Here is a 14,390-nt window from a genome sequence, read left to right on the forward strand (position 1 = left end):
GAATGGCTACCTGTACTCTTTCAATTCCCAGCCAGAAATATTAGCCACCTCTTTCAAAGCGTCTCTCCAATTTTTCACCTTTTCTAGATTCTCCCTATAAGCTTCTTCATGTTTAGAAAAAGCTTCTCGAAAACTTCCCGTTTGTTTCCTTACCACAGTGGGTTCAACATCATAGAAAATTGGAAAAACCATTTGTTGATGATCGTTTTTGTTCTTGCATTGAACAATCTTAACAAGTTCATCCAAGCACCAAGTGGAGGAAGCATAGTTTTGAGAGAAAACAATAATTGAAATTCTAGAATCTTCAATTGCCTTAAGAAGTCCAGGTGAAATGGATGCTCCTCTCTCAAGTTCTTTGTCATCCTTGAATACATAAATTCCTTTTCCATTCAAAGCAGCATAGAGATGACTTATGAAGCTTTTACGGGTGTCTGCTCCTCTAAAGCTTAAGAAGGCATCATATGGCCAATGAGGCACATTTTGTATGCTCGATGAAGCCATCACAATATTAATTTGTTCTGAAAATTTTGAAAAAAAAAAGAAATGATTGCCTAGGAACAATACTATGTAAACAACAAAATTCATCTAGAGTCATGGATTATCTCAAAGAGTCAAAGTCGTATACACTAGCTTAGGGAGTGTTTGGTGCACTACATTATATCGCAGTACTATGTTTTAGTGTAGTATGTACAATAGTGTTTATTTAAATATTTTATACTAATATTATTGTCAAAATTTATTATTTGACAAATAAAATTTAAAAATTTATTAATAAATAATACTTAATTATATTGCTTGAGCTTTATTGCGTAGCAATATTACATTAACCTTTAAAACAGTGCCATATTTAGTGCGGTATATGCATGATCTTGTTTATCTAAATTTTTTATAACATTATTTTATTAAATTTATTGGTTAAATTCATTATTAAAATAAAAAATTCATTAAGGAAGTATTACTATTTCTATTTCAGTAAATTATAAATCTCTCTAAAAAAAGTAAATTATAAATGTGTTAAGTAATAAAATAATTGATTGAAATTATTTTTACATAATAAAAGTAAAATAATAAAAATGATTTTATCTCATAAAAGTAAAAAAGTATGTAATTATTTGTATTAAATTCATATTATTTGGATTTATTTATATTTAATTTTATTATTTGATTTAAATATTTTATTTAAATTTTGGTAAAATGACACTTAAACCCCAAGATTTGGAAAAATTGGTCGTGTAGACACCATATTTTCAATAAGAAACACTAAGGTGGCGTTTGATTTTTTATCTGAAATCTAAATAGATCTGAATTAATCTGAATTCTGAATAGATCTGAATGTCTGAATCTGAATAATATGTTTGTTTTTTTGTCTGAATCTCAGAAAATAAGTATTAAGTTGTTTATTTTTTTTAACTTAAAAAGCTGAAAATATGTATTTTTACATTTGTATCCTTATTAAATTTGAATGTCAAATAAATAATAAATTAAATACCACAATATTTTAACATTTATAAGTAAAACTATATTCGAGTGAATACATAATTATTTTAGAATTTTAATATATAAAATACCATAAATTTTAAATTTTATCGAATATAATATAAGAAAGAAAAAATAAGGATATTTTTATGTGGGGTAAATGTCTATGGGTGAGTTTGGGATATACATGAAAAATAAATTATAAAGCAAGGATATTTTTGACATTAGCAAGTAATTGACTTAATTCAAATTTCTCCATTAAGTAAAAAGCCAAAAAAATTGGCTTATTTTATTAAGTCAAAATTATCTAAAAAGTCTCATTAAGTTATAAAAACAAACACCTCTAATTAACTTAATTAATTAAGTTAAGTCACTTTAAGTCATTAAGTTAAAAAACAAACGCCACCTCAAATCTGAATAATATGTTTGTTTTTTCGTCTGAATCTCAGAAAATAAGTATTAAGTTGTTTGTTTTTTCAACTTAAAAAGCTAAAAATATGTACTTTTACATTTGTATCCTTATTAAATTTAAATGTCAAATAAATAATATATTAAATACCACAATATTTTAACATTTATAAGTAAAACTATATTTAAGTGAATACATAATTATTTTAGAATTTTAATATATAAAATACCATAAATTTTAAATTTTATCGTATATAATATAAGAAAGAAAAAATAAGGATATTTTTATGTGGGGTAAATGTCTATGAGTGAGTTTGGGATAGACATGAAAAATAAATTATAAAGCAAGGATATTTTTGACATTAGCAAGTAATTGACTTAATTCAAATTTCTCAATTAAGTAAAAAGCCAAAAAAATTGGCTTATTTTATTAAGTCAAAATTATCTAAAAAGTCTCATTAAGTTATAAAAACAAACACCTCTAATTAACTTAATTAATTAAGTTAAGTCACTTTAAGTCATTAAGTTAAAAAACAAACACCACCTAAAATCCTCTTTTGACTATGATATCATTTAGCTTTGATAACTCAAAAAAATAATTTCAGTGTTTTATAATTAATATAAATATGATAGTAAATAAATGTAACAATATCTATTAAAAAATATTTGTAATAAATAGAATTATAATATTAAGATTAATATATAAAAATAATTTTAATATTATTAATGCATGAAATCATTTTTATTAAAATCTATTTAACCTAATGATTTATTTAAATTTTTTATAATAAATACAAATATATTAGTAAAATATAATAATTTACATTTTTTAAAATTATTTTATTTTTAAAATATTCTAATATTATTGGTCTATTAGAAAAATTAAAATATTAAATTATAAATGTATTTATTAAAAAAAATTAAAATCAATGTTTTTAGTTACTATCTACAAAAGTAGTATAGCTGAAGAAAGATTTTGGTGTCCTTTATTGAAAATTTGGGACTTTACATAACTATTTGCTTAAATTTTAGGGGTGTAAATATCCTATTTCCTTAAATTTCTAACTAGATTATAACTTATTATTTTAATAAATAGTTAATTGCTAAAATAAAAATTTTGAAGTAATTTTTAAATAATTATATTCAACATCAGATTCAATTAGAATTCTCTCATAATTTCATATGTGATTGGTGGTTAATAAATAATGAAAATAAAGAAGTTCAATAGGTACCTCTTTGTATGTTATTTTATAAAAGATTTATCTACAATAACTTAAAAGAAGTTATTAGAGTTACATATATATCACCAAAAAAATAAAAATAAAAATATTAAGACAATAACTAATCATCGAAACTATATATAAGGAAAGAGATTTTGGGAGAGAAACTGAAACTTTTCCATTTCCTTTCAACCGCCTAATAAAAATGGACAAATATATAATAATTGTGTTCTTTTTTTCAGACCTCGATGGGGAGGGTGAATTTGATTAAAAATAATTGACAATAAATTGGCCCAAATATTTTTAAAGTAAAAAATTTGTTGAATTAAAAAGTTTTTAAACTTGACAATGGTTCTGAATAATTAATGATCTTATTCTCAAACAAACTAAACAGATAATCCATCAGCTTCTCAATTACTCTCTTTACCAAAAAAAAAAAAAAAAAATTAAAATTATACATAATAAATCTTGAATTCAAGTTTTTTTTTCAAGTGCCGATTTGAGAGTGTGTACACCGATCTCTACTTGAGCAAATCTTGATTAAAGCCTCTTAGAGAAGGCAAAGAGTTTGTACAAAATTAACATTAAAGAATTTCTTTCAATTTTATCATTATTTATTTGTTTTTAAACATCAAGATATGCAAATTAATTATGAAAGTAAAAGAGAGAGATGTATGAGATAGAACTTACAGCTTTTGAGTGTATTGCAGAAAGCCACTTAAATGAACTCCAATCCAGTATTTGATTCAAAGAATTTAATCATGCAAATATATTCTTCTGGTAAAAAAAAAAAAAGCAATCAGCAAATATGTATGTATTTCCAAAAGCAAGTCTTCGTCAAAAAGCGACTTTCTTAATAATTAATAGACATTTGTCACTGTTTACTCACATGATGGAATTACCATCAAACTTCCTGGAAGCTTCGAGGAAACTGCGCGAAGATTATCTGGCTTTTCAATTGATGACGCGTCCAAGCCACTCTGCCCATTAGCCACGTTGAAACCATTGGATTCCATTAAAATGGAATGGAATCCAACGGTTGATATTAATAATTAATTAAAATTAGTTAAAACTACCGGCAACCTATAGGAATGGTAAATCTTTATTAGTTAAATTTCAGTTGGACCCCTAAAAGACGTTCGATTCTTTTGGTAATTTTATAATTTTTAAAATAATTATTGTTATTGGATTATTTTGGTAATATTGTAGTTTTTTAAACTAATTATTGTTAACTGAATTATAGAAATAATCAACTATAAATATAATCAATCAAACGTTCGATACAAATTTCAAAAATTTTGTGAGTTTTAAAAACAGTCGTATGTACTTGATAAATCTTATTATTAAACTATCATAAGATTGTAAATGACAAGAATGTAAATGATTAAGCTAGACATAATTTTGAATAAAATTTATTTACATATTTATAAATATGTATATAAAATATTTTTTAGTGTGTATATATAATATTTGATAACTAAAGTAAATATTTTATATTATCAATTTTATTTTTTATTTTGTTATCTCAATATAATTGATGATAATAATAGTAATCTCTTTAAAATTAATGATTTTATTTCCTAGTTAATAAAGATAATTCAATAAAAACACTATCAATAAATTTAAAAATCAAATTATGATAATGGAAATAAATATGCAAAATAATTAACATCCACAACACGAAGATTTTTTTACGAGGGAACCTTTGATCCTCACAATTTAAGATAAAAATCTTGATATGTTATTATGTCCACTTGTAGACAAAACAATTTACTATGAAAATAATGTGAGTTTACAATGGATCAAGAACACTTACAAAGCTTCACAACCATAAACATCTCGAATCTAAATTCTATTGAAGGGGTGCCGCCTAACCCTCACGTTAGGGTGCTTTTTAATTAAAAAAAAAAAATTCTCACAGTCCTCACAATTTTTTTTTCCTGCATGAATCAAGCATCAAAATGTGCTCATAAGAAAAATTTAAGGGTAAAATGATAATGGGTGTGAGAGAATCCGTCTTAAATTTAACACCTTCAAGCTCAAAGATCTGCTAAAGACAAGAGAAGAAAATAAATGCTAATTGATTCTTGATGTCTGAAAAAAAATCCAATCTAAAACATTAGCTTCTAACCCTTAAGAAAAATATTTCTCCAAAATCTAGGGTTTAAAAATAAATTTTAAGGACATAAAAATAAGAAGTCACTCACTAAATTCTTCCCCAAAATAAAATTGCCCAAACTTCCCATGGTTGACGTCCACTTCAAAATTTTTTGGCCTTAACACTTGAAAGCTCGCTCGAAATCGACGGCCTGTAGAGCTTAAAATAATGCTTTTACATTTTAAAGAGATGCGGAAAATGGCCGTTGGATCCACCAAATTGAATTAAATCAAGGGTTTGAAGTAGCAACGTGATCGGCTATTTTAATGACCTGTTTGAATTCGGATCGTTCGATGTGTCTGTTGAGCACGTGAAGAGATCTCTGAATAGAACCCTAAAACTAATCAGCTGACGGAAATCATAAACTAATCCAAAACTAACTTGAATCTCACCTTAAATTAATTTGAAAAAAATAAAGAAATCAACTGCAAATTTGAGAGATCGAATAATGGAGAAGTGAGATAATCACCTTCGGCAATCGAGAAATGAGAACAATCGATAATCACCTTCGGGTAATTGTCAGATCTTTGTGTAATTAAAAAGTTATTGAGAGTGAGAGCAGTGATCTTCTAATCGCCTTCTTCTCCATTTTTTTCAAATGAAATCAATTTTAGTGGACTAATAATAATCTAATTAGCCGCCGAGTTCAAGTTCGGGCTTTTAATTAGGTAGAGCCAGTGCATAATTTAATTAGCCACTCATTTATTTTTAAACATATCACTAACATTAGGTCTAACTTGAGAAGATTTATCATTAATTATGCCCTTGTATAGTTGTATTTCCGACCAGTGTATTATTTATTACCGACAGTAATTTCTCTTGAAAAAGCTAATAGGATTTTTAATGTTTTTCCAACAATTCTTTTTCACCTTTGTAATTTATGATTTTTAGCATAAAGTTTTGGCAAATTTTAATACATTGGGCATTTTAATTTTATTTGAAATGAAATGTTATCAGTAAATGGCTTTTAAATAATCATAATCAGCACACAACCTGCAAATTGAAGGAGCAGAAAACCAAGAGAACAAACTTTCCTCTTAAAATTCATTCAATTGAATTTTATATGTGAAAAAAAATAATACATAAATATGTAAGACAAATATTCTTGCAAAGCAAATGCTGAGATACGATTAAAATAAAAAAAATGTAAGAAAATTAACCGGCATTTTTTAGCTTATCGGAAGCAATAAAGATCGTAAATTTTTACTTAAACTTCTAATTAAGGCTTTACTTAGAATTGAACTTGGGAAACTGTAATTTTTAAACTATAATACTAAAGTGTTTAATAAATATTAACTATTATATCCTGAAAATTAAGTTGTCTGATGAAAATTTTATTATATTTTTATTAATTTTGTAAAAATTATTATTTAAAAATTATATTTATTACATACTATTAATTTTTATTTTATAATTATAATTTTTTAATAATTTAAAACTAAAAAATTATTGTATCTCGATATGAAAGAAGACCTAACTTTCTTTCAAAGAAATCAATTAAAGGAATGTTTTGTGTTCTAATTAATTTCTCAAAAACAAAAAGTGTAATCAAAAGTGTATGCCGAAAGCAATTACGAAGAATGATCGTGGTCTTTAGTGGTGCATGGAATCAAAGGTATGGTCGACATGATGTTGAGGAAAGCAAGGATTTCTTTTAGTATTTTATCAAGGGTGGCCTCAATGTAATTGCATTTTATAGGGCAAAGTGAATAAAATATTCTTTTAGAAAAATTCCACTTTAATCTTTTAAGAATTTTATTATTTTAGAAAAATTCCACCAAAATCTTTCAAGAATTTATTCTTTCAGAAGAATTCCATTATAATCTTTAAGTTTTTTTTTTCTTTTTAAGTTACAGAAATTTCTTGTTGAGATAAGTAAAGATTCGAAAGTAAAGGTTAAAGGCTAATGGACTGTTTAAATACACTTATAATCCCTTTTTTTTTTTAATTCGTCCGTGAAAATTACAACAAAAGCATTTTTTTTTATTGTACATTCATTATTCAATCCGCCAATCATTTTTTTTAATCCATCTGTGAAAATCACAACACATGTAAATTTTTTATTGTACATTTATTATTCAATTCCATTTTTCTCCAAAAAAATTTAGTATGCGCATTTTTTCAAATTTGTGGCATGCACATAAAGTAGAGCTCGAGTCTAAAACTTTGAGTCTTAGAAAGGCTTCCCTTATAATTGGAGCTAAATCTAGCCTCTAACATAGTATGTGTCCTTTCTTCAATTTGCAGCTTTTTGTCAGACCAAAAATCGATTTAATTTGTAATGTTACTTAAATCAATGAATAGAAACTAAATAAAAAAAATTAAGTATTAAAAACAAGAAATATATGCTTTGATCGGAGAAAAAAATTAATAATAATTTTTTTTTCTTATCATTTTATTTTGTGAACATTTTCTTATAATAAATATTTTATAATATTTTAAAATTAAATGTAAAAAGTACAAGCAAAATATTTATCATTTTATTTTGGCATTTTTCTTTGAAGATGCTTAAAGCTTGGAAAGAAAGGTTTAAGGCTGTCCATTTTTCTTTGAAATAATTGGTTTTAAGCATCTTTTGGTTACAAGCCTCACAAGTTGTAAGTTATTATTCAGATTTTTTACACAAGCAGTGGTAGATGTGGGCAAAAAAACCGTGGTGTTAAAAAAACCGAACCGAACCGAACCGGCGGTTTTTTCTAATTCTGATCTGTTTTTTTTTAAAAAAAAACCGAAATGTCGGTTCGGTATTCGGTTCACTTAGCTAAACCGAAAAGCCGAACCGAAAAACCGAATTATTTTCAAATTTTATTCAAATCAACATGTGTTAAATTTTCATTAATTGTGTAAGATAACTAAAATAAAACTGCATACACACAATCACGAGTATATATATGTTACAATTTCGTAAATCTTCATTTCCCCCAAAATAAACCTAAAGCTAAAATCAAAGATGGAAGAATGTTGTTCGTATATATATGTTGTTGGTGTTTGTTTGCAATTTCTTTTTTTTTTTGGGTGAAGATGGAAGAATGTTGTTGGCGTTTGTTTTTAAATTTTCTTTTTATTTTGTGTTGTAAGTTGTAATTGTTGTTATTTTTATTTGTCTTTACAACATTATGATTATGTTTATATAGATGGAGTATTGGAGTTTGGTTATGTATTTTGAAATTTTAATATTTCATATTTTGTGAGTATCTTATTAATAGTTAGTAAGATATTAGTGATAAAATATGTTTTGAATACTTTGTATTTATTGTTAATATTTGTAATGAAATTAGGATGGACTAATTGTTGAAAAAAAATTATTACATTCATGAGGCCCAATGGGCTAAAAATTTGAAAATTCAAAATAGGCCCAGAACCGAAAAAACCGAACCGAACCGATCCGAAAAGAACCGTTTGAGTTCGGTTCTTATTCGGTTCTTTTTATAAAATAACCGATTTAAATCATTTCTACTTATTTTCGATCCGAACTGAACCGAACCGAACTGTGCCCACCCCTAAGCAGTGGTCAACAGAGTCAACTCGGATAAAACTTAAATTTCCCGCCCAAACAAAAACTAACAAACGTAAAGAATTTGAATCATCCTTCAATAATAAATAAATAGCAACTCCTGAGGCTTGTAATTTGATCATTTCTGTATTTCTCAATGCATTATTGATTCCACAGCCAGGCTCAAAAATCAAGTAAATGCTACAGTCGCATGCAATTGATGAATATAGATAAGCAAATCCAAAAATTGTTGATAATATTACTCAATAAGGTTACGAATCCATCTGCAAGACAGCTGTAAATAATCATATAGCCTGACGTCTGAACTTTTTATATGATTAATAAAGAATAAGAGCATATTCAAAAATCAATTTCCACTTAAATTTATAGTAGTCATGCAAAAGAGAGATTGTGAATGCGTATATCACTGTGCAGAAGTAAACAAAGTATGCAAGCATGATGAAATAAGGATCATGATATGTGCCTATGAGATTATTATAGAACGAACCTATCATAAAAAAATGATGCAGAGACTAACCCGGAAGAAAAGGCCACCTAAGATGTGAATTTGCTGTTATTTGATTCAACTCTTCGGCATGGCTCTTGAGGTTTGAATCAGCCTATGGCAGGCAAGTGAGCAAGCTGATATTGCTGTTGTAGATAGCTTGATGCCCTTATCAACATTCTTTTTCCATGAATCTGAATCTTTCTGTTCGAACAACATTAATAAGAATGCACATAGAAGTAATACAGTACTGCATGTTATAAAGGAAATTATTAATTTTGTAAAGTACCTTAGCAATTCTGCTTTTGCTAACTTTGTTACTGTCTCGACTGCACTCTGTTCCACAGTTGAAATCATTCTGCATTTTGGCCCGATTCTAACAGGACAATCTAACTTCCAAGCTTTCAACTTTCCCCAAGGTCTCTGGCACATTTTTAAGTTTGGAGCAGCCAGAGAGATGCAACATTCTAAGAGATCTCAAACCATTTGTAGTACTTGGAAGACTCTTGAGATTCTTGCAATCTTTCAAATTCAACAAGACATTGCCAGAAAGAAGTTCAATAGATGCTGGCAATCCTCTTATAGCAGTTCCTTCCAGATGAATCTCCAAGAGCTGATCCTTGCTTGAAGTTTTCTCTGGGAACTCTCTGAATTTCAAAAGGCCAGAAAGCTTCAAAGTTGATAGATATTTTAGAACACTTATGGTCCTTTCAAGACGCTCAAGATTTTTGCAGCCATTCAGAGTCAACAGAACAAGTCTAAATAGAAGTTCAATTGCGAATGACAGTTCTCTAATATCAGTTCTATCCCCAAGAACTTGCACAATGTCTGGAAATTTCTTCAATTTCAAGCAACCAGAAAGAACAAGTGTCTTAAGAGATTTCATAAAGGTCTTGCCTGGAAGAGTTGTAAGACTTGTACAACCTTTCAAATTCAACAAACTCAGCTTCTTTGAAGGAGCAAAAATGAGTGAATTCACACAACCTTGTAAATCCTTCAAAATTCAGCTCCTCTAAATGTGGTGCTCTTGTGAAGTCTGATTGATCAAATCAGAAAAGGTTTTAGCACCGAAATGCATCTCTTTGTTGCTAAAGCGATCAAATACAATGACTTCAACTACATCAGTTTCCTAAACGTTATAACAAAAAAATAAGTGGGAAAAAAATGAAAGAAAGAAAATATTGATAAAACTATGCAAAGAGTGAACTAGTTAAATAAGTGATCATGATCCCAAAATTGCAAGTTTTCAGCTTCAGTAAACATTTACACTGTTTTGTGATAACACATGACATACATCTGCTTCCTGCCACAATCTACTGCAGTTTCCAGGCTCCTGAGGGGATTGCCTCCTAACAATTTGCCTACCCCATTTCTTGTAACAACTCATGCATCCACTGTCCGCTAAAATCATCTATAGTCAATAGAGATTTTTCAATAAGACTAACAATTCCGATAATTGGTTCAAAATCACAGTATTTGAGAATTTTTTTTCACATAATCTCTGTACTTGCCTTCATAGAAACACGCAATAGCGAGAAATATTTTCTTCTCTATTCCTTTTGACCCATCAAAACTCATTCGAAGTGCATCAAGAATCTCACTTTCAGGATCTCTATATAGTCATTGTAGTGCACTTTCCCGTTCAGCTATGGTTCTACCAAACAAAAATGAGCCCAAAACCTTGAGACTAATGGAAGACCACCAGCATACTTAAAATACTTTTTGGTGTTTAATTAATGAGGTTTCTCAGCTCATCTCTACCTTATGGGAAAAAACATAAAATGAAACTAAACTAAAACTAAAATTAATCAAGAGTTGTAGACACAAATATTTCTCAAAGACCAAAGTTTACCAGTAAAAGAAATTATGAAACTTGATAACGGTTCTGTTTTGGAAATAAATGATGTTTTTCTTCATATTAATTCTGAAAAGAATATATTGAATCAAAACAATACATGTCTATAGCGAAGGAATCTCAAAATGTGCTCACTAGCTATGACTCGTGTAGGACAAACCTTCACAAACTGACCTTGTTGGTTGATTGCTTTTGCTTGGCAAATCATAGAGTTGATGCAACACATCAGGTGGGATGCACGTTCCTTCGTGGGCATATTATCGAACACGTCCTACGCATGAGAACTATACCATAATTCCTCAACAACTTCCCTCTTCAGCCGGGCCTGCAAATTCCATATAATCATTCCATTGTCTATTTTTCGTTCGTTCTGAACCTAAATCAAGCTTTCTAATTCATCTGATCATATTCATATAGATATTTGTCTGCCTTCCTAAAATCCCCAATCCAAAGCTTGCCAATTCAGGCACCGTTCAACATTTGTCCACCAAGCATTGTAGCCTCAATTCCGAGGTTCAAGTATTTGAACCCATAAAAATTCAGAGAGGAAATGACAAGGAAGAGGGTGAGCTCAATAGACAGTCTCTACCTCAGACCCCGTGTTTATTTCCAGCTGCCGCTAAGTGCTAAACACGGTTAAGAAACTTGCACACCAATCTGGACAGCTCATCAATGCCACGTCACTACCCCTTAAACTGATTTTTAACAGATTTTTCAATAAATAGAATGCAAATGAATTATCATCTGCAAAATAACATTTGAATGCATGCTTAGTGACAAATTCAGATAATTGTAATTATTTATATTAATAATATATTTATATTGATTTTTAAAATATAATATCAATTTTGGGGTTCCTATGGTCAAGAGTATAATTGGGGAAAAAAAGGGCAAAATGAAATAAGCATGTCGAAGTTAAGTCAATTATTATGTGATCATTTAAAGTTGATTATTGAGGGATTATAAACACTTAATACATCCCATCAACACCCGAAAAAAAAGGAAAGAAAAGAGTATTTGCAAAAGATAATAATAAGGAGTGACTATGGTTAACGGTGGAGAATGGAATCAAAGACATTGTCAAAGGTAACAAAAGCTTCGATAATCTAAACACAGAGACTTTTCTTCAAGTGTAGTTAAATAATAATAATAATAATAATAATTTAGATTACTTAATGAAACAATAAGTATTTATGACAAATAAGATACATGCAATAAACCAACCTCTCCGCTTATCATTTTCTCTATTGTGTTTTTTTTTCCTCTATCTCTCCTTCTTGTTGTTTAGTAGATGACACAACATTTCATTTTGTTTATTCAATTTGCTGTTGGAGCATCTTCCAGGAAAGTACAGAAATGTAAATATACAGGTAATATTATATTTATGAATTATTTATATGCACAGTACATACTAAGTAACTAAAATAAGAAAAATGAAATAATAAAAATATAAATATAAATGAGATAAGAACAAATATATGACATGATGATTGATGATATTGGCGTTTGTTTTTTTGTCTGAAATCTGAATAAACCTGAATTAGTCTGAATTCTGAATAGATCTGAATGTCTGAATCTGAATAATATGTTTGTTTTTTCATCTGAATCTCGGAAAATAAGTATTAAGTTGTTTGTTTTTTTCAACTTAAAAAGATGAAAATATGTACTTTTACATTTGTATCCTTATTAAATTTGAATGTCAAATAAATAATATATTAAATACCACAATATTTTAACATTTATAAGTAAAACTATATTCAAGTGAATACATAATTATTTTGAAATTTTAATATATAAAATACCATAAATTTCAAATTTTATCGTATATAATATAAGAAAGAAAAAATAAGGATATTTTTATGTGGGATAAATGTTTATGGGTGAGTTTTGGGATAAACATGAAAAATAAATTATAAAATAAGGATATTTTTGACATTAGCAAGTAATTGACTTAATTCAGATTTCTCCATTAAGTAAAAAGCTAAAAAAATTGGCTTATTTTATTAAGTCAAAATTATCTAAAAAGTCTCATTAAGTTATAAAAACAAACACCTCTAATTAACTTAATTAATTAAGTTAAGTCATTTTAAGTCATTAAGTTAAAAAACAAACGGCACCTAAGTAAACAATATTGTTTATGGTAGGCTAGTCATTTGACCAGATGAGAAAACCATCTAAACCATTATTGCTGTAATGTTATACATTATGTACGAAACAGGAATGTAAATATAAATGATAATGTTACTTTTGAAAAATTAATATAATGTTATACATATCAAAATTATGTCTACAAATAAAAAGTAAATTGAAAAAAGATTAGTGAAATAATAAAAAAATATAAATATAAATATAAATGATAGATCAAATATATCATATGATCCTAATTTAATAAATCAGTAATGCCTTAGTAGACAATAAAGTTTATGGTAGAGAATATTACTTTATCCTCTGAACATTGTTTGCTCAATAATCTTTACTTTTGATCCAAGCATCTTTGATCCAAAAATTGGTAGAGAATATTACTTATTAACGTTATAAATCCATCCGCAATTAATAAAGGATCACAGCATATTCAAAAGCAATTAATTTCTATTTAGATTTATAGTACTCATGCGAAATAGAGAAACTTCGTTATAGTGAATGTGTATGGCACTGTGGCACAAGTAAACAAGATACGTGCGTATGAAATTATTATGGATTACAAGCTACTCGATCAAAACTCAGAATCAAATAATTGAATGGATGTCGAGCACGCTTGTGGAAAGAGTCACGCTTTTCCTGCAAATGTTGTTTATCTCAAGATATCCCCATTAAAGTGTCTTTTTTTTGCAAGTCTCAAATGTTGTTTATCTCAAGATCCATCTTTTAGTAAAAAAATTTATAACCAAATTACCCGAAAATGAAATTCAATTAATGGACAATGATTGTAATTTTCTTTTTAAGATTTGTTTTGCTTCAAATATCACACAATTTCTCATAAATAGTGCAAAAGTATATTTACACTATTTCAGTTCCTACAAAACTTTAATAAAGTCCAAAGTCATGGACCAATCACTACTCCATACTATACATACTCTTTATGTTTTAAAATCATCGGTTGATACCCCTATCTTCACTAAAGTGACTTTTTTTTTTTTTTTTCAAGTCTCAAATGTTCTTATCCATCTTTGGTAAAATTTTTATAACCAAATTAAATACACCCTAAAATAAAATTCATTTAAAGGACAATGATTGACACAACTTCTCATAAATGGAGTTTGAATGGTTGATTTCAA

The 14,390-nt window shown here is 27.8% G+C and overlaps 1 protein-coding gene and 1 long non-coding RNA gene across 17 annotated transcripts in view; both read right to left on the reverse strand.

The window, feature by feature from the left end:
• LOC107175105 (TMV resistance protein N-like) overlaps positions 1-4,243 on the reverse strand; it is an 81,207-nt gene extending 76,964 nt beyond the window's left edge. For 10 of the 11 annotated variants that reach the window (XR_008053304.1, XM_052437806.1, XM_052437810.1 and 7 more), the window contains exons 1-2: positions 3,795-3,960; positions 11-518 (exon numbers count right to left, since the gene is read on the reverse strand). Coding sequence is in view for 10 of the 11 variants with exons in the window: in XM_052437806.1 (XP_052293766.1) it covers positions 11-501 (491 nt within the window). In the remaining variant the exon portion in view is untranslated. Of the gene's footprint in view, positions 1-10; positions 519-3,794; positions 3,961-3,993 lie in introns of those variants that run through there. The other variant, XM_052437804.1, reaches the window with a different exon arrangement.
• Positions 4,244-8,620: 4,377 nt separating this feature from the next.
• LOC102619485 (uncharacterized) lies at positions 8,621-11,819 on the reverse strand. 6 transcript variants are annotated; one of them, XR_008053311.1, is made up of 4 exons: positions 11,290-11,819; positions 10,555-10,671; positions 9,550-10,389; positions 8,621-9,464 (listed from the first exon to the last, which is right to left on the reverse strand). It is a non-coding gene; the product is annotated as an uncharacterized LOC102619485 (long non-coding RNA). The 6 variants fall into 6 exon arrangements; XR_008053312.1 differs by having other exon boundaries at positions 9,550-10,296; positions 10,528-10,671; XR_008053309.1 differs by having other exon boundaries at positions 10,528-10,671.
• Between the last annotated feature and the right edge of the window lie 2,571 nt (positions 11,820-14,390).

Source organism: Citrus sinensis, chromosome 3 (genome assembly GCF_022201045.2).
Source record: "Citrus sinensis cultivar Valencia sweet orange chromosome 3, DVS_A1.0, whole genome shotgun sequence".
NCBI lineage: Eukaryota > Viridiplantae > Streptophyta > Magnoliopsida > Sapindales > Rutaceae > Citrus > Citrus sinensis.